Source organism: Pongo pygmaeus, chromosome 7 (assembly GCF_028885625.2).
Source record: "Pongo pygmaeus isolate AG05252 chromosome 7, NHGRI_mPonPyg2-v2.0_pri, whole genome shotgun sequence".
Lineage (NCBI taxonomy): Eukaryota > Metazoa > Chordata > Mammalia > Primates > Hominidae > Pongo > Pongo pygmaeus.
In genome coordinates this window covers 156,278,684-156,297,983 of record NC_072380.2, presented here as the reverse complement: position 1 = coordinate 156,297,983, position 19,300 = coordinate 156,278,684, and the positions used below count along the sequence as shown (strand labels likewise).

At 55.0% G+C, this 19,300-nt stretch overlaps 2 protein-coding genes across 8 annotated transcripts in view; one reads left to right on the top strand and one right to left on the bottom strand.

Annotated features, from left to right (window-relative positions):
• The window catches only part of TOP1MT (DNA topoisomerase I mitochondrial), a 31,026-nt gene extending 23,746 nt beyond the window's left edge, over positions 1-7,280 (top strand). For 4 of the 6 annotated variants that reach the window (XM_054497913.2, XM_063669174.1, XM_054497912.2 and 1 more), the window contains one exon: positions 490-682. In XM_054497913.2, coding sequence (XP_054353888.2) covers positions 490-592 — 103 coding nt within the window. In that variant the 3' untranslated portion in view covers positions 593-682. Of the gene's footprint in view, positions 1-489; positions 683-3,900 lie in introns of those variants that run through there. The other 2 variants (XM_063669175.1, XM_063669172.1) reach the window with 1 other exon arrangement.
• A 2,073-nt stretch (positions 7,281-9,353) lies between these two features.
• ZNF696 (zinc finger protein 696) lies at positions 9,354-18,012 on the bottom strand. 2 transcript variants are annotated; one of them, XM_054497918.2, is made up of 3 exons: positions 17,906-18,012; positions 15,694-15,787; positions 9,354-13,036 (listed from the first exon to the last, which is right to left on the bottom strand). In XM_054497918.2, the coding sequence occupies exons 1-3, from the start codon at positions 17,921-17,923 to the stop codon at positions 11,976-11,978; spliced, it is 1,173 nt and encodes a 390-aa protein (XP_054353893.2). In that variant the 5' UTR covers positions 17,924-18,012; the 3' UTR covers positions 9,354-11,975. The 2 variants fall into 2 exon arrangements, with proteins under 2 accessions (XP_054353893.2, XP_063525246.1); XM_063669176.1 differs by lacking the exon at positions 17,906-18,012 and adding an exon at positions 16,986-17,020.
• Positions 18,013-19,300: the final 1,288 nt, after the last annotated feature.

The following is a 19,300-nucleotide window of genomic DNA, read 5'->3' as shown; positions in this document are numbered from 1 at the left end:
TATGGGGGGCCTGGGTTTTCCAGGAGGCCTCTGTTCAGTCCCAGCATTGCCCCTGTCCCCTGTGTCCCCTGGGGTCAGCACAGGCCCTCCCTGTGACAGGGACCCCTGATGTTGAGTCCTGTGTCATCAGCTCTCCCTGCCCTGAATGTTGGGATGGACAGGGTGAAGTGGGGGTGCTGACAGTGGCCTGGGACTCGGAATCATCAGGAGGGCCTGTGGAGCTCAGTCTGCCCACTGGGAGTGGGAGGTGGCTGAGCGCCCTGCTCGGTGGACACCTGGGCCACAGCAGGTTGTCTTTGACACCTCGCTGATGCTCCAGGGTGGCGGCGTGCATGGGGTGGAGTTGGCCTAGAGGAGCAGGCCCCAGCTACACCAGGCAGCTCTGGTGTCTCTGCTGCACGGAGGACGCTTGCCCTTGCCGAGCGCCCTGACCTGGCCTTCAAGGTGGGTGAGTTGCCCGCTTGCCTGGGCTGACGCTGTCTCCCACAGGTGCAAGCGGTTCAGGGTGCCGGTGGAGAAGATCTACAGCAAAACACAGCGGGAGAGGTTCGCCTGGGCTCTCGCCATGGCAGGAGAAGACTTTGAATTCTAACAACGAGCTGTGTCTGTGTTGAAACTTCTTGTGTGTGTGTGTGTGTGTTTTCACTATTAAAGCAGTATTGGGGAATTTTGTACAATAAAATGTTGTGTGCAAGTGTTTGTACGTCACTATAGAAAAAGTCCCCAGGCCGGCCAGGCGCGGTGGCTCACGCCTGTAATCCCAGCACTTTGGGAGGCCGAGGCAGGTGGATCACGAGGTCAAGAGATCGAGAGCACCCTGGCTAACATGGTGAAACCCCGTCTCTACTAAAAAATACAAAAAACTTAGCCGGGCGTGGTGGCAGGCGCCTGTAGTCCCAGCTACTCGGGAGGCTGAGGCAGGAGAATGGCCTGAACCCGGGAGGTGGAGCTTGCAGTGAGCCGAGATTGCACCACTGCACTCCAGCCTGGGCAACGGAGCGAGACTGTCTCAAAAAAAAAAAAAAAAAGAAAAAGTCCCTAGGCCAGGCACAGTGGCTCATACCTGTGATCTTGGCATTTTAGAGGCCTGAGGCTGGAGGGTCGCTTGAGCAGACGTTGAGGCTGCAGTGAGCTGTGATCGCGCCACTGCACTCCAGCCTGGGCGACAGAGCAAGACCCCATCTCAAAGAGAAAGAAAAGTCCTCGACGCCTGCCATGTCCTTTGAAGCCTCCACCCCAAGCATGGAGTCTGCTGGGCTGTCACATCCAATCAGCGTCCCAGCCTGGACCTCCGGTTCCTGCTCGACAGGAGGAGAAACACCTTCGTGTGCTCTGAGGCTGAGGACCTTGGGTGAGGATTCCACATTTGCGCACGTACCACCCTCTCAGCAGGGGCCTGGACTCTTCACCAAGTTCTTTAGCACCTGGAATTCAGCAAGGGCACAGTTGCTGCCTGGTCACTAAGCCCAGCGGCCCCTGTTCAGTTCTCATCACATCCATACTCTCCGTACGTAGCTCTTAGCTCTTACGATGGCCTTCTGCCTCAGTTTCCCAACCCTGTATCCTCCCAGAGCTGCCTGTCGGCTGCCCTCTCCTCTGCCACGCGGGATCCTCTGCCATCTGCTCCGCGCTTTGCTTTCGGGGCTGCCTCTGCGGCTGTCTCCCTCACGCCGGGGCTCCCGCCAACCCCATGAGGCAGCCCCCTGTGTAAGGCTCCTGGTCAGCTGAGAGGACCCCAGTGCCCTGGAGGCTGCACCCCCACCCCTCCTGCTGTGGGGCCCTTGGTGCTCCAGGCCTGAGTCTCTCACACTGAGGCTCACCCGCTGCCCCAAGGGGCTCAGGCAGCAGGTCCAGCTCCTCCCGGGGCCTGTGACAGAACAGTTCCAGGGGCCCTGAGGCTCTCACGTCCTCACCTGCTCCCAGAGAGGCGCTTCTGTGCCCAGACATGGAACAACAGCTCCACAGAAAATGAGGGCACTGGCCGAGCAGGCCGACTCCAGACAGGAAATCACTGAGGGTGCAGGCCCGACCCACGTCACCTCGGAGTCTGTCCTTGCGGAGACGGTGGAGATGAGCCCTTCAAAGCCTCACTGTACAGATGAGGACACACAAGGAGCTGACTTCATGCCTGGACATTAAGCCCAGGAATTCCCAGCCTAGAGCTGGCTCTCCAGGTTGCGGGGTCTGGTCCCAGTCCAGAAACATCTCCCAAGCCACAGCTCAGGACAGAGCAGGGTGGGGGGTGAGGGGGTGAGTGGGAACTCCAGGGAGAGGCCCCTAAGGCTGTTCCCTGTCGTCAGAACTTGCAGGCCAGTGGCCTCTAAAGGTATTCATTAGAGGGCTGTGGACCTCACTTGCCCAAAACCCCGGGCCTGCTCAGCACATCCTTCTGAGACGTGAGGCTGTGACCACCTGCTGCCTCAGCGTCCCCGTCTCACCCTGAACAACCCGCCTTTAACCCAACTCTCTCCAGACTGACACGATCTCTGCAGACTGTGAGAGCCTCATTTGGATAGTCACAGACTACCTGGATAAAAGATGAAACATGGCCGGGTGTGGTGGCTCATGCCTGTAATTCCAGCACTTTGGGAGGCCGAGGCGAGCGGATCACCTGAGGTCAGGAGTTCAAGACCAGCCTGGCCAACATGGTGAATCCCCGTCTCTACTCAAAATACAAAAATTAGCCAGGCATGGTGGCGGGCACCTGTAGTCCCAACTGCTCAGGAGGCTGAGGCAGGAGAATCGCTCGAACCTGGGAAGCGGAGGTTGCAGTGAGCTGAGATCATGACATTATCCTCCAGCCTGGGCAACGAGTGAAACTCCATCTCAACAACAACAAAAAAAGATAAAACATGCAGAGTAGAAACCCCAGGTGCATAGATACCCATCTCAGGCAGAGAAAAGCTGGGTGGTGCCATTGACGGGCAACAGTAGTGGAAAAGCCAGCTGCGTGTGCTGGTGCGAGACGTGTTTCTATGATGGAGGATGCCACGCACTCAGCCTCTCCTGTTACCCTGTGGCCTGGCGAGCCCTCTCTTAAGTGCACCAACAGCAGCGAGCGACTTCGAGCAACTTCATTCACTGCTGCCCAGACGGAAATGGGCGCGCAGGCCCTGCAGCCGGAACTGGGTAACAGGCCGGGTGGAGACTCACACTGGATCCCACTCAGCCATGATCACAAGAACAGAGCGACTGCTGCTCGGGTCTCACGGGTGACTGGCAGCAACCGGGAGCCCCGACGCCTTCCCGACACCTCCTGTTCCATCCACGAACAGGCACGCCCGCTGTTGTTTGAGTTTTTACATGTCTTTGAGTAATGCTCCATCTCCCCGACAGCCCCTCTTCCGTCCACGAATGGGCACGCCCGCCATTGTTTGCACGTCTGTGAGTAATGCTCCACCTCCCCAACACCCCCTGCTCCATCCACGAACAGGCACCCGCCGTTGTTTGAGTTTTTACATGTTGACACCCCCTGTTCGATCCACGAATGGGCACACCCGCCGTCGTTTGAGTTTTTACATGTCTGTGAGTAATGTTCCATCTCACCAGCCTGGGCAACATAATGAGACCCTGTCTCTACCAAAACAAGCAAACAAAAACCCCCAAAATTAGCTGGGCATGGTGGTGCGCGCCTGTAGTCTCAAGCTACCCGGGGGGCTGAGGCTGGAGGATGAGCCTGGGAGGTTGAGGCTGCAGTGAGCTGTGATTGTACCACGGCCCTCCAGCATGGGTGACCCTGGCTTAGAAAAATTTGTAATAATAACATCCCATCTCTTAAGTTTACATGTAGAAATCTTACACATCTTTCCTAAATATCATCTAAGTCAGTGCCAGGTATGTTATGTCCTCTGAGTCTATTCTAAATGGTTTCTTTTGGATTTTTTTTTCCTTTTCTGTCAGATGCTTTAGGTACTGATTTTCTCCTCTCTGCCTGGCTGGAACGTCCGTCTGCATCGGATGGGCTTCCTTCTGCATCTGTGACCTCAGAAGGGCTCTCCTTGGGGATGCAGGACCAGAGCAGCCCTGAGCAACCGAGCACAGCCAAGGAACAGGCCCCAGGGAGGCCAGGACCCGGGTCCTCGCGCCTGCGGCCACAGGAGCACCGTATCCCTGCGGTTCTGAGCCACCAGGTGTTTGGGTGGCTTATTACTCAGCAAGTGCTAATAGAGAAACTGGGTCCCAAAGGGGGGGCTGCTATAGACTAGATACTTGTCCCCCACCTCCAGTTCACATGTTAAAGTCCTCACCCCCAGCAAGATGGTGTTGGAGGTGGGGCCTTTGGGAGGGGAGCAGGTTTAGAGAAGATCCTGGGGGACCCTCACGATGAGATCGAGCGCCCTCATGGGAAGAGACACCGGAGCCTCCTCTCCAGGAGCACGCACGGGGACGGCCACGTGAGCAAGAGGCTGCTGTCCGTAAGCTGGGGGTGATCCCTCACCAGGAACTGGGTCTGTGGCACCTGGAGGCTGGACTCCCAGCCTGCAGAGCTGGGAGAAAGAAATGTCTGCTGTGAAGCCAGTCGGTCTGTGGAATTTTGACACAGCAGCCTCATCTAAGACAGGTGCTGGCAGAACCACCTCATCTAAGACAAGTGCTGGCAGAACCAACAGCTAAGACGCGGTGCACTGGCTGTGAGTGCAGTCTGGGGCTGGAGGCCAGAAACACGGGGAGGAGACTGTTAGCAGAGGAAACCATGATTAGGTAGTAGTGAAAAAATTGGGTGAAAAAAAATTGCCTTTGGACGGGCGCTGTGGCCCGTCTCTAATCCCAGCACTTTGAAAGGCCAAGGTGGGTGGATCACCTGAGGTCAGGAGTTTGAGACCAGCCTGGCCAACATGGCAAAACCCTGTCTCTACTAAAAATACAAAAATTAGCCGGGCATGGTGGTGCGTGCCTGTAATCCCAGCTGCTCAGGAGGCTGAGGCAGGAGAATCACTTGAACCCGGGAGGCGGAGGCTGCAGTGAGCCGAGATCGCGCCACTGCACTCCAGCCTGGGAAACAGAACCAGACTCTGTCTCAAAAAAAAAAAAAAAGAAAAAAAAATTGCCTTCAGTAACTTGGAAATTAGAAAATGGATCCGGCTAAGCAGAGCTCCAGACAGAGTGGCAAAAATGTCAGCAGAACGCTCCTCGTGGCACTGGTGAGGCCTGTGAGGGTGAAATGTGTCAAAGGAGGGATCGTCTAGTCTGCAGGTGGAATCTGGAGGACATAGAGCAGGGGCCTGAACTGGCTTGGGAAACAAAACCATCTCACATCTTGTCTCTGCAGTCAGCAAAGCATTTTCTTTTAAAAGTTGTTTTAAATTTACTTTTTATTTTTTAGAGGCAAGATCTCCCTATATTGCTCAAGGGATCCTCCTGCCTCAACACCCTGATCAGCTGGGACTATAGGGTGTATCACCACTGCCCGCAAAAAATTCAAGTAATAAGTGGCCTCAGGATAAAGACAAAATCAAGGTTGTGGCCATATCCATTGTTAAGGCCCCAGAAAGGTTTACTATCTTGGGGCTGGGTGTGGTGGCTTGCACCTGTAATCCCCGTCCTTTGGGAGGCCAATGTGGGAGGCCACGAGTTCAAGGCTGCTGTGAACTGATTGTACCACTGCACTCTAGCCTGAATAACAAAGCAAGACCCTGTCTCTAAAAAAAAAAAAAAAAAAAAAAAAAAAAATAAATAAATAAAAAGATAGAAGACAGTATATAGTACCAATCCTCTCAGCTAGACAAAAGTGTTTCTAAGACCCTAAAGGATGTTTTCCCACAACATGCTAACACATCATACAAAACAGAGAAAACACTGACAAATGTTTAAGTATATTTTTTGTCTAGTGAAGAATATAATCTAAGAAACCCACAAGATTTTGTTTGTTTGTTTTTTTGAGATGGAGTCTCGCTCTTCTGCCAGGCTAGAGGGCAGTGGCACGATCTCGGCTCACTGCAACCTCTGCCTCCTGGGTTCAAGTGATTCTCCTGCCTCAGCCTCCTGAGTAGCGGGGACTACAGGTGCGCACCACCACACCCACCTAAATTTTGTAATTTTAGTAGGGACAGGATTTCACCATGTTGGCCAGGATGGTCTCGATCTCCTGACCTCGTGATCCACCCACCTCGGCCTCACAAAGTGCTGGGATACAGGCGTGAGCCACCGCGCCTGGCCCAAAACCCACAAGATTTTTAAGGGCATTGTATCAGTTTAAATGAACAGAGATGGAGACGGTTGAAAATGAAGCCCTTGGGTTCCCGCCTTCTACAGGCAGTAAGCAGCTGAGAAAGCTGCTTAGCCTCAAATACAGGCTATCGGACATCTAAAAACACAGAGGAGAGAGACCAAGGGCAGAGCCAAAATCTGAGGGAAAAAAAGGATAATAATGTCACTTCCAGGGAAAATGGGGCCCTAAAAAAGACACAGACTCTGCCCCCTTAATGAGGTCCCTTGGCAACATGCTGCTGACTGAGTCACAAAAGTACTACAGACTGGGGTCTGCAGTGAATGAGCCCCCACCTCTCTCTTTTTCAAACAAGAGAGTTATTGTGCTTATCCTGGGCCTGTCTCAAAATCCTGTGCTGGGGCAGAGGCAGGTAATTTTTTTCTTTAGTTTATAGCCTCAAGAGGCATCTCACACACATCCAGACCAGAGGAGAATCATGAGCTGACGGCCTCTGAGCTGACACAGCAGCAGGAAGAGACCTCTGGGTGGCTTGAGTGGGGGGTGGAGAGCATATTTCACTTGTGGAAGGAAAGTAAGTCACTGTGGCTCCAGAGTGGACTGTGGGAAATATCGGACGGTCCCAGGACACGCGGCTCTCTCTGCCCAGCCCTGGGGCTCCGTTGTCACGTGGGGATGCCCCTCACCACTTTTTTTCTATGAAACCCCATTTATAAGATTCCACTTCTTCCTTTTTTTTTTTTTTAGACGGAATCTTGCTTTGTCACCAGGCTGGAGTGCAGTGGTATGATCTTGGCTCACTGCAACCTCCGCCTCCCGGGTTCCAGCAATTCTCCTGCCTCAGCCTCCTGAGTAGCGGGGACTACAGACACGCGCCATCACGCCCAGCTAATTTTTGTATTTTTTAGTAGAGGCGGGGTTTCACCATATTGGACAGGCTGGTCTCGAACTCCTGACCTCGTGATCCGCCCACCTCAGCCTCGCAAAGTGCTGGGATTACAGCACAGTGGCCAGCCCCACTTCTTCCTCTTTCTTGGTTTGCTCCCTTGATTTGGAGCTCCTCCTTTAGTAGGCTCCTGAAAACATGTATTATGAAAATGAATTTTTAAAAGTTTGCATATCTGAAAATGTTGTCATACTGTCACACTTGACTGACAACTTGGGTAGGTATAAAATTCTAGGTTGCAAATTATTTTCACTTGTAATTTTCGAAGCATTGTTCTGTCGTTTTCTAACTTCCAATCTGCCCTTGGGAAGGGATTTATTCCTCAGCCTCTGTGTGTGATCTGCGCTCTCAGATCGTCCCTATGTCCTAGACTGTCTGGTGTTTCACATCGTGCCTGGATGTAGGTCGTTCCTTCCATCTTTGTGCGAGATATTGGTAGGTGCTTTTACTCTGGAGATTCATGTTTCTCGGTTCTGGGGGAAAATTATTTCTCTAATCACTTCATTCCCACCATTTTCTGATTTTGTTTTTCCCCCCTTGGAATTCCTGTTAGTCTTAATCTTTCTATCCTGTCACCCACCTTCTTGTCTTTTCATTCTTTCATACAGATTTTCTCCACTTTCCACCTTCTTGCTAATTTAATTTTGCCCATCACATTTCCATTTCTAAGACATTTTTATTATTTTTTAATTTTTTTTGAGGTGGAGTCTCACTGAGCCTGAGTGACACCCAGGCTGGAGTCAGCGGCGTGATCTCGGCCCAGTGCAGCCTCTGCCTCCCAGGTTGAGTGACGCCCAGGCTGGAGTCAGTAGCGCGATCTCGGCTCACTGCAACCTCTGCCTCCCAGGTTGAGTGACGTCCAGGCTGGAGTGCGGTGGCGCGATCTCGGCTCACTGCAGCCTCCGCCTGCCAGGATGGTGACATCTAGGCTGGAGTCAGTGGCGTGATCTCGGCTCACTGCAACCTCCACCTCCCAGGTTCAAGCGATTCTTGTGCCTTAACCTCCCAAGTAGCTGGGATTACAGGCGCAGACCACCACACTTGGCTAATTTTTGTATTATTAATAGAGATGGAGTTTTGTCATGTTGGCCAGGCTGGTCTTGAACTCCTGACTTCAAGTGATCCGCCTGTCTCTGCCTCCCAAAGTTTTGGGATTACAGGGGTGAGCCACTGTGCCCAGCCCATCATTATTTTTGAGTTTCCTTTTTAAAACATGTTCTGGGCTTCACACGGCACATGACTGCCTCTTACCTCCAAGGCACCTGAGCTTGCCTTTCCTCCCCTTGGTTGACTCATGCCTCCCTCCTATCTGTCTTCATGTGTGTGACTCTGCGTCATGGGTTTTCCTCCTAACCTTTACGTGTGTGTGTGTGTATGACAGAGTCTCACTCTGTCACCCAGGCTGGAGAGCAGTGGAGCAATCTTGGCTCACTGCAACCTCCGCCTCCCAGGTTCAAGCCGTCTCCTGTCTCAGCCTCCTGAGTAGCTGGGATTACAGGCATGCACCACCACAACCAGCTAATTTTTGTATTTTTAGTAGAGACGGGGTTTCACCATGTTGGTCAGGCTGGTCTCAAAGCCCTGACCTCAGGTGATCTGCTCGCCTCGGCCTCCCAAAGTGCTGGGATTACAGGCATGAGCCACTGCACCCAGTCCTAACCTTTACCTGTTAACCAGCAATTCCATACAGCTTACTATGGTTAGGGACATATTTAGTTTTGTTTCCACCATCTTAATTTGCGCAGTTTGTTTCTGATTTTTTTTTCTTTTTTGAGAGAGGGTCTCACTCTGTTGCCCAGGCTGGAGTGTAGTGGCGCGACTACAGCTCACTGCAGTCTCGAGCTCCCAGGCTCAGGTGATCCTCCCACCTCAGCCTCTTGGGTGGCTGGAACTACAGGCATGCTCCACCATGCCCGGCTTACTTTTTGTATTTTTTGTAGACAGGTTCTCCCTATGTTGCCCAGGTTGGTTTCAAACTCCTGGGCTTAAGTGATCCACCCACCTTGGCTTCCAAAGTGCTGGGATTACAGGTGTGAGCCACAGCACTCAGGCCCAGCCTGTTTTTTTTTATTTTTTAATTGACAGAAGTTTGTGTTCATTTATTTATTTTATGGGATCTCACTGTGTTGTCCAGTCTGGAGTACAGCGGCACAATCATAGCTCACTGCTGCCTCAAACTCCTGGTCTGAGGATCCATGCTGAGATCCTCCTGCCTCAGTCTCCCAAGCAGCTGAGACAACATTTTAAATCACAGCGTTTTATTCTTTTTATTGGATTAGAGATGTATAGACTGGTTACACTCTTTTAGTAATTAACATTAAATTACACTATGCACATTTAACTTATCAAAGTCAAATTAAACACTGTCTTACACCCGCTTCCCAACAACCGGAGGGTCTTAGAACATTTCTGTCCCTTCTAATTTACAAGCTATTGTTGTCTAGTATTTTAGTTGACACTATTCTTTTATACATACGTATATATTCATATTTATAATTTTATTTGCTTGCCATTCCATTTTGTATCTAAGACCATCACTCAGATCATTTTCCTTTTTTTTTTTTTAAGACGGAGTTTTGCTCTTTTTGCCCAGGCTGTTGTGCAATGGCGTGATCTCGGCTCACTGCATCTTCTGCCTCCCAGGTTCAAGGGATTCTCCTGCCTCAGCTGCCCGAGTAGCTGGGATTGCAGGTGTGGGCCACCATGCCCAGCTAAATTTTGTATTTTTAGTAGAAATGGGGTTTTGCCATGTTGGCCAGGATGGTCTCAAACTCCTGACCTCAGGTGATCCACTGCTTCTGCCTCCCAAAGTGCTGGAATTACAGACGTGAGCCACCGTGCCCAGCCCTATGTTGCCTAGGCTGGTCTTGAACTCCTGGGCTCAAGTGATCCTCCCTCCTAGGCCTCCCAAAGTGTTGGGATTATAGGCATGAACCACTGCGCCTGGCCTGTTTTTCATTTCCAAAAGTTCTTTAAGAAGTCCTGCCTATTCACGCGTGACAGTATGTATCCTACAGCTTTCTCATCACTGTGACTGCGCGACGTCTTTGAACACCTCACACATAACTGTCTTCTCACCTGTATGATGACAGTTTCAGGATCTGCATTTCTTTGTGGCTGACAGCGGCTGCCTGCTGTTTCTGTTGGCCCTCAGTCAACTGACTCTCATTGTGTGCTTGGGGATCTTTGCAAGCTGAATGCCTGACTTACGAGCAGGGATGAGGCTAAGCCATGTAAGCTTCCTTCAGGCAGCAGGTGCTTTGACTGCTACTGGTACCTGGAAGGTCACCTTCAGCTGACCTGAGGATCTTGGCGCAGCATGGGAGACACAAGCTCATCTTCCCACCTCACCACGGGCCCAGGAGTCAGGAGCTCAATTAACTGTGGGGCCACCAAATCCATTCTGAGAGCACCCCTGCCCCACAGGCTGCACAACCCTAAGCTCATGCATTTTAACGAAATCGGTGCCAAGAGCCCTCAAAGCGACTGTCTTGGAAGCGGCAGCCAGCTCAGGACCCAGAATTCTTCCCAGTCAGTCCTTACCTGGGCAGAGAACTGCAGGAGGTGGTCACAAGCCACGCCCAGACCAGGATGGGCGAATCCTGCAACCGCGCCCCAGGGCTCACGGCCAGTGGGCGGCCCACATTTCCCTCTGTCATCCCAAGAAACTCAAAGCCCACCTCGCTTAATTCATGATGACAGAGCTTTACCATATGCCCCCAAAAACGGACCCCAAAGAGACACTTCTACTTTTCTATCTAGAAAATAACATTTTAAAAAATGAAAATATTTTACAGGAAATAACATTTGTACATACTCGTAAGTCTCAAAGAGAAAACGATTCCTCTACCCAAAGAAGGCTTCTGAAATCACGTGTGTGTGAGCCTTTCCCTCCACACCAACCAGCTCTCCAACTCTCAAGACACCACCGAGATGCCCTACAATTTAACTTGATTCTGACACCAATTGCCCGGAGCTAGTGCAGAACCCACAGGGTAAGGGGTCAGTCTCACTCTGTCGCTCAGGCTAAAGTACAGTGGCCGGATCTCCGCTCACTGCAACCTCCGCCTCCCGAGTTCAAGTGATTCTCCTGCCCCAGGCTCCTGAATAGCTGAGACTACAGGCTCACAGCACCATGCCCAGCTAATTTTTGTATTTTTAGTAGAGACGGGGTTTCACCATGTTGGCCAGGATGGTCTTGATGTCTCGAGCGTGTGATCCGCCCGCCTCTGCCTCCCAAAGTGCTGGGATTACAGGCGGAAGCCACCGCGCCAGGCCAGATTCCATAATTTTCTAAGCACACAGAAGTCGGGACCATATGAACCGGCTGTGAAAAGGCGTTGAAATACAGGATGAACCACTGACCGGCAAGGAACGGGGGAGGACGCGAGGCTTCCATGCCCTCTCTGGGCGCCCCCTTCCTAACTGCCCCCCCACCCCGCCTTCACCAACCCGAAGCTCGAGGCCCTCACCTCATGCAGGGTTTTGATGGAGGCCTGGTTGCAGAGGACTGACCGATTCAATCACCGGCCACTGCCCCCCGGCAGGAAATGAGATCGTCGCTGCAGCTGACCGTGGGAGGCGGGGCGTCTCAGCAGCGGGCGGCTGGCCCGGGACAGACCCGAGACCTCCCCGCCTCAGGGAATCGCCTCCCGCGGGCAGCGCTCGCCTTCCCCGAGCCCTGTCTCTCCTGACTGCTCCCGAGCCAAGGCGGATGCAGGCCTGGCGAGGCTTTCGCAGCCCGAGAACCAGGCGCGCGGCCGGCTGTTACTTCCTCACCGCGCGCGGGGCGGACAGGAGCCTCTCCCGGCCTCGGCCTCGCTCCCACCAGGCCGCCGGCATCTCCTCCGCCGCAGCCCCGGCTCACTCGACGCCATGCACCCGCCGGTGCTGGATGAGGTGGAAGCTCAGGCGGAAGGCGCGGCCGCACTCGGTGCAGCGGAACGGCTTCTCGCCCGTGTGGAGCCGCTGGTGCCGGAAGAAGCCCGACAGCGCCCGGAACGCGCGCCCGCAGTGGCCGCACTGGTGGGGCTTCTCCCCGGTGTGGATGCGGCGGTGCTCGCGGAGGAAGGAGCTGCGGCTGAAGGCGCGGCCGCAGTCCTGGCAGGCGAAGGGCCGCTCCCCCGTGTGCACACGCTGGTGCTGGAGGAGGTTGGAGCTCTGGCTGAAGGCCTGGCCGCACTCCCGGCACTCGTACGGGTTCTCCCCGTGGTGGGTCCGCCGGTGCCGGACCACGTTGGAGCTGTGCAGGAAGCGCTTCCCGCACTCGCCGCACGCGTACAGCCTCTCCCCGGTGTGGGTGCGGCGGTGCTTGGCGGCGTCCGACCTCTGGCCGAAGGCCTTGCCGCAGTCGGCGCACGCGTAGGGCTTCTCGCCCGTGTGCACGCGCTGGTGCCGGAGGAGGTTGAAGCTCTGGCTGAAGGCCTTGCCGCACTCGGCGCACGCGTAGGGCCTGTCCCCGCTGTGCGCCCGCTGGTGCCGGACCACGTGCGAGCTGTGGATGAAGGCCTTCCCGCAGTCGCTGCACTCGTACGGTTTCTCCCCCGAGTGGATGCTCCGGTGCTTTGCCGCGTCCGAGGAGCACTTGAAGCTGCGGCCACAGGCGCTGCACGGGAAAGGCCGCCCCTTCCAGCTGCCCCCGCCCTCCGCCCCGGGGCCTGCGTTCGGAGGGACGTCTGACTCGCGGCCACTCTGTCCTCCAGTTTTCTCAGAAATGACCGGGCCTCGAGGGGAACCTCCGGGCCTCTCTCTGGCTTCCTCGTTTTCACAAAGGCCAAGAGACCCCAGCACCCGGGGAGGCCCCCCTCTGTGGCCCTCTCCCTCGGGAGCGCCTGCCTCTGAGGCAGGCTCCGTGCTCTGAGCTGCCTGCACCTCGGCTGACCGGCTGCCACTCGGGGCCTGCGCCAGGAAAGCAGCCTTCACAGCTGAAAAAGAGGCCAGACAGGAACGATTTTAGATGTAAGAGAAAGTGAGTCGAGGGTGGCTCTGGCAATCGTGGTAACGACAGAGTGACAGTGATGGTGACGTCAGTGTGCCACAGACACCTTCCCGCCTAGTTTTTTTCAGTTTTTTCTCCTCCCCACCTTCTTAACCCCTATGGTTATGAGGTGGACGAGAATCCTGCACTGCCACTCCAGAAACGGGGCTGTGGGGCGGGGTGTGGTGACTCACACCTGTATCTCCGCACTTTCGGAGACTGAGGCAGGAGGACCACTTGAGACTTGGAGTTCGAGACCAGCCTGGCCAACATAATGAGATCGTGTCTCTTAAAAAAATAGAATTTTAAAAATATACAAACAGAAACGAGGCTAAACGGGGCTAGAAACAGGGCGAAACCTCTAGCCTCATCCCACCCAGTCCTGGGAGGGGAGGGGACAGAAACGCAGGCTCTGGGCACTGCCTTGCTCTTCGGGGCAGCTGGGAAAACAAAGGAGGCTGGAGACAGCTGGCAGCAAGCCAGGACGGGAGCGAGGCAGATGCAACAGGAGGCCCGGGGACAGTGGCACCCAACAGAGCCCACGGCCCAGCTCTGCCTTCTGTCTGTCCTTCCTTCTTTTCTTTTTTGTGAGCCAGGGTCTTGCTGTATCACCCAGGCTGGAGAGCAGTGGTGCCATCATGGCTCACTGCAGCCTCAGGGCTCAAGTGATCCTCCCTCCGCCTCCCAAGTAGGTGGTGGACCTCCAGGTGAGCACCACCACACCAGGCTATTTTAAAAAATGTTTGTAGAGACAGTGTGTCAATGTGTTGCCCAGGCTGGTCTTGAACTCCTGGGCTCAACCCGCCTCCCACCTTAGCCTCCTAAAGTGCTGGGATTACAGGTGTGAGCCACACCCAGCCACGGCCCCAGCTCATTCCTTTCACCCTGGACTCCCTGAGACAATGCGGCCTCCTTAACAACTGCCCCCAAACACCACACTCTAAAGGCTTCTGTTACGTGCAAACAGGAGCGTCCTCACTCAGACAGAAACCCGGACCAAGAGGCCAGTCGCGGTGGCTCACGCCTGTAATCCCAGCACTTAGGGAGGCTGAGGTGGGCAGATCACGAGGTCAAGATATCAAGATTAGGTGAAACCCTGTCTCTAATAAAAATACAAAAATTAGCCGGGTGTGGTGGCACACACCTGTAGTCCCAGCTACTTGAGAGGCTGAGGCAGAAGAATCGCTTTAATCCAGTAGGTGGAGGTTGCAGTGAGCTGGCGCCACTGCACTCCAGCCTGGCAACACAGCAAGACTTTGTCTAAAAAAAAAAAAAAAGAAAAAAGAAAAGAAAAATCCGGACCAAGAGCTGGAAGCAGCAACCCACGTGGGCTGGGCGGGCTGGCCAGGCTGAGCAGCCCCATCCAGGCTGCATTATCAATGGCCCTTGTCTGGCAGTCAAGCCACTGGTTAGATTTGGCTGGCTCACAGGGACAGACCATGTGGCCATTTAGAAAAAAGGCTTAAGGGGTAGGGGTAAAACCCTGGGACACGAGAAAGCTGGCAACTGAGCTTGCCCTGCATAGGAGGCAGGAGGGCTCAGCAAGGAGGGGCAGCAGGAGGAGGGGGGCCGCCGAGGCCAGCGCAGCAACTGAGCGGGACTTCTCTGCTTGCAGGCAGTCCGCTGTGGCAGCGGCGGAGAAGCGGCTGAGTCCCGGCTGCACGTCTCAAGAACGTGGAGGGTGCAGATGTGACAGAAACTCTTGTGGAGGTGGGGGTGGGGCAGGGATGTTCCAGGGCAGATGAGAGCAGGCTGCTGTCAACAGTCCCCACCTCTCTCTGCCCTTGCAGACCATGACACTGAGCAGCCAGGGGGCGGGAGGGGCTCAGGGTGGCGTGCAGAACAGAAGCCCCTTGGCAGAGGCCCAGCCCTGGTTTTGTGGTTTGCAGACTTGGAAGTTCAAGAACTGACTCAAAGGTATTGCTTATGAGGAAGAAGAACCAAAACTACAATGAGAAGGGGCCACATACATGGTGGAGCTCTACTGGATCCAGCCTGCAGGCCCTGAGGACGCCTTTCTGATGGAGGCAATCCCAGACCCCACAGCAGGGCCTGCACTGCCCACTCCACCTCCCTGGCTGTCGCTGTGACACACTCTCAGGGTGGCCCCGAAACATAAAGGAGTGTTCTCATGGGGGCGATTCTGTCCTGAGGGCACATTTGACAATGTGTGGAGATGTTTTGGGTTGTCACAACTGGGAGGGGGCGCTACTGACACCAAGTGGGCAGAGGTGAGGGTGCTGCTGAACGTCCTACAACGCACAGGATGGCCCCTCAACAAAGACTCATCCATTCCAAAACAGCCACAGTGCCAAGGTTGAGAAGCACTGAGAGAGAGACCTTCCCAGAGGCAGAGCCTGGGGCTGCCAGACTTTCTAACCAAAAGCTCTCAGTTCACTGGCAAAGACAGTCACCAAACAGATGCCCAGGAGATCTGACGAGCCTGTGTTTACCTCCCTCCCTCACTCTGCGCCCGAGGACACAGTATATGCTCTGCATCAGTGACCGAGACTGGTGTTTTTCCTGTATTCCTGTTCAATTCCTGTATTCCTGTTCAATTCCTGCCCTGGAACTCTGGGCCCGACTGTGGACATGTCCCCTCACCTGCAAGGGACTCCATCAGGGTACTGCTGTCTTTAGCACCTGCGGGCTCTCCTCCTGGCTCCATCTTGCAGAACACCAGCCGTCGGAACAATTTCTGCTTAGGTAAAAGAAAAGGAAAATAAATCACAGCCAGGGCTAGGTACAGGGGCCAGGGGCAGTGAGGTCAGAATGCCTTCAGAGGAGACGGTCAGATTAGGCCCTGTGGGAGCTGCATCACCCAGCTGGGCCCACTCCTGTCACTAGCAATCAAGGTCCTGGCTCAACAGACACTCCCAGAAGCAGGTGTTCTGTGGGATGCCCGGGAACTCTGGTCCAGGCTCTGTGGGTCCCCCTCCACCCAGGGCTGACAGAGCACAGGTGGGTGTGGCCACAGCTTCCTAGCTCCATGCTGAGCAAGCGCGCGCCCTCCAGCAGTCTTCAGATATCTAGAGAAATTCCCATGGGTTTTAACATTTTCTTGGTAGTTATAAGGATTATGAATATAAAAATGTTAAACCAGAAAAAAAGAACAAATTATTTGAATGGTAAAGTTTTGGAATGAGGGATGATTTTTCTAAGCCTGACATCAAATATCTGACAAATTTAACTACATAAAAAAATTTGATGTAAAAAAACAAAAACCAAAAAGGGAGGAATACGTGCAATGCAAAGATTCATCCCTATCTGATAAAGACCTCTATATATTAATGAGAAAGGAAGGAAAATTGGCAAAGATCATGAATAGGTAACTCACAAAGAAGAAAAACCAGTAGGCGATACATTTTTTTAGGTCTCACCTCAAGCGCAATTAAGAAATGTAATTTGGCTCGGTGCTGTGGCTCACAGTTGCAATCCTAGCACTTCAAAAGGCTCCGGATGGAGGACTGACTGAGTACAAGAGTTCCTGACCAGCCTGGGCAACATAGTGAGACCCCGTCTCTACAAAAAATCAAAAAATTAGCCAGGTGTGATGCTAGGCGTCTGTAGTCCCAGCTACTAGGGAGGCTGAGGTGGGAGGAGTGCCTGAGCCCGGGAGGCCTAGGCTGGGGTGAACTGAGATTTCACCACTGCACTCCAGCTGGGCGTTGGAGTGAGACCCTGTCTTAAAAAAAAATAAGTAAAGTGATTAATTAGTAAATTTAATTTAAGCCGCCTGTAATCCCGCCTGCCAGGGAGGCTGAGCGGGAGCGATCGCTTGAGCCCAGGAGTAGGAGGCCAGCCTGGGAAACACAGCGAGACCCCGCCTCTTTTACAAAAACGTAGTTTAAAATGCAATTTTTTAGTCTGGAAGCAGATTTTTGAAAGTACCTTACCGGCAAGAATTAGGGAACAGGCCCTCCTGTTCACAGCTGGGAAGAAGCTCGATGAGCTGGGCCGTTGGGAAATTTGACAACTTACAAAGGCCTGAAGACGCGCAGCGGGGACTCAGCTCGCAGGAAGCCCCGCACGTGTCGACACCCCGGGGACGCACCTGCAGGGCCGCCTCCCCCACGCCGCGCCCGCGAGCGGCTGGGGCCTGCACTGCAAGGGGAGGGCGGGACGCGCGGGCCAGGGCGGCGGTGACAGCCCCGTTCTCTCGGCCGCGCCCTCAGCCCTCCCGAATCGACGCCCTAGCAAGAGAAGCCGGGGCCGCAGCGTCCAGAGAAGCTGGACTGCACCCGCTACGGTCCCCGCCCCGTCGCGCGCCGGAAACGCCACAGTCCCCACACCTGGCCCGCCCCCTCGGCACTTCCGGCGACGCTCTGGGCAGCTGGAGGGCAGCGCGCTCTGTGGCGGGAGAGCGAGACGGCCCAGCCGCGGCGCTTTCAGCTCCGCGGTTGCCCGCAGGCGCCGGCCGAGTCCTTCCTGCCGGGCAGGACGCCCCGCCTCGTGGGGGGCTAAGGTCGAGCCGTTGGCGCGCCGGGATCCGCCTCGAGCCAACTGAGGACCGGGCCCGGGCACCCGCAGGACGTGTCAGGAGGTGTCGAAGGCCCGCTGTGGGGAGACCACGCGCGTTCCCGTCCGTTCCCCGCGGCGCCCCGCGCTTGTCCCGGGTCCTCCGCTCGGCTCACGGGCCCCTCCAGGCCCCCGGGGCTGTGGCAGCACGCGGGTCCCGAGCGTGGGCTTCCTTGGGGCCGAGAGCTTGGAGCGCCCCAGGCGCTGCCCCCGCCTCCCTGCAGGACGCCGCCCTAGCGTCTCCCCTGCAGAGAAGCCCTTGCTGCCCGGCTCTCGCATGCTCTGGGCTCTTTCTCACCAGGGATCGAGCTCTCATTCGTTCAGCCTTCCCCGGGCAAGATGCACCTCCTGTCCAAGTCTCTCGCCCTTCCGCCTGCCGCAGACCGAAGGTCACGCATCTCCAGCTGGAATGCTGCAAAAGTGACGCTTTTCATCATGGGTGCAAAGTGTACAGCTGCAATGTGGACTTGTTCCCTCTTACAACGAGTAGACAGACCCTCTCTGGGGAGAAAAGAAAGGCTGAAGAACCGATCCCCATGAAAGAACCCTAAGAAGACAGCAACAGAGGGCCAGACGCGCCCCTGGAACTGGACCCTGGACTGGGGCGGGGGGGCCACAGCCTTGGGAGCCCAGGTCCCTGCCCGCGTCTCCGACAGTCCCGCGCCGCCGCCACTGGGCTTCTGCCTCTGGGCCTCCATATCTCGTGACTGGAAACGCGTTCATTGCGCACTGCACCAGTAAATACCTGAACACTCTCAGCACATGCTGCACGTTTATTTGTAACAAATTAGAAGCTGTTGTAAAAGATAAAAATTAAAACAGACTGGGTGGGCGAGAGGCTCATGAATGTAATCCCAGCAGTTCAGGAGGCCAAGGCAGGAGGATTGTTTGAGTCCAGGAGTTTCAGACCAGCCTGAGCAACATAGTTAGACCCGTGTCGACTAAAAAATTTTTTAAAAAATTAGCCGGGCGTGGTGGCCGGCGCCTGTGGTCCCAGCTACTTGGGAGGCTGAGGCGGGGGGATCACTTGAGCTCGGGAGGCGGAGGCTGCAGTGAGCCGAGATTGGCACTGCACTCCAGCCTGAGTGACAGAGATTCTGTCGCAAAACAAGAACAACAACAACACACACCACACACACACACACACACACACACACACACCCCTGAAAGAGATGATGTTGAAGTACAAATAACCGTTTCCCTCTGCACCCCGGTGGAACGTCGTGGGTCTTCTGAAGACCCTCTCTTGCCCTGCAGGCTCCGGTACAACAAGCACGCGAGCCTGCGCAGGAGGCGCTTCGCTCTCCGGAGCCCCCCACTGCCTCCTAGACACAGCCCCGGCTCCTTACGCCGGGCGGAGGCTCTTCGCGACGGGGCGTAAGACTGCCTCTGCATGCCCACTGCTGCCGTGCCAGAAGCCACTGCCCTCTCCTCGCCCTTTTCCAAATGCGCCCTGCCTCAGGCCCGTGTCATGCTGTTCCCTGTGCCGCTTTTGCCCGTCCCCTCACTCCCCCCCACCAGAACAGGGAAGGCGGTGCCCCCTTTCCAGGCCCAACTTCGGGCTCGCGCACTGAACCTCTAGGAGTCCGCAGCCTTCTCCGCCCGGGCCTCTCGCGTCCGGCTCAGACCCCAGGGCCGGCAACTCCGCCCACACGGAAGCCCCGCGCATCAGAGCGACCCCGCCCCTCCTGCC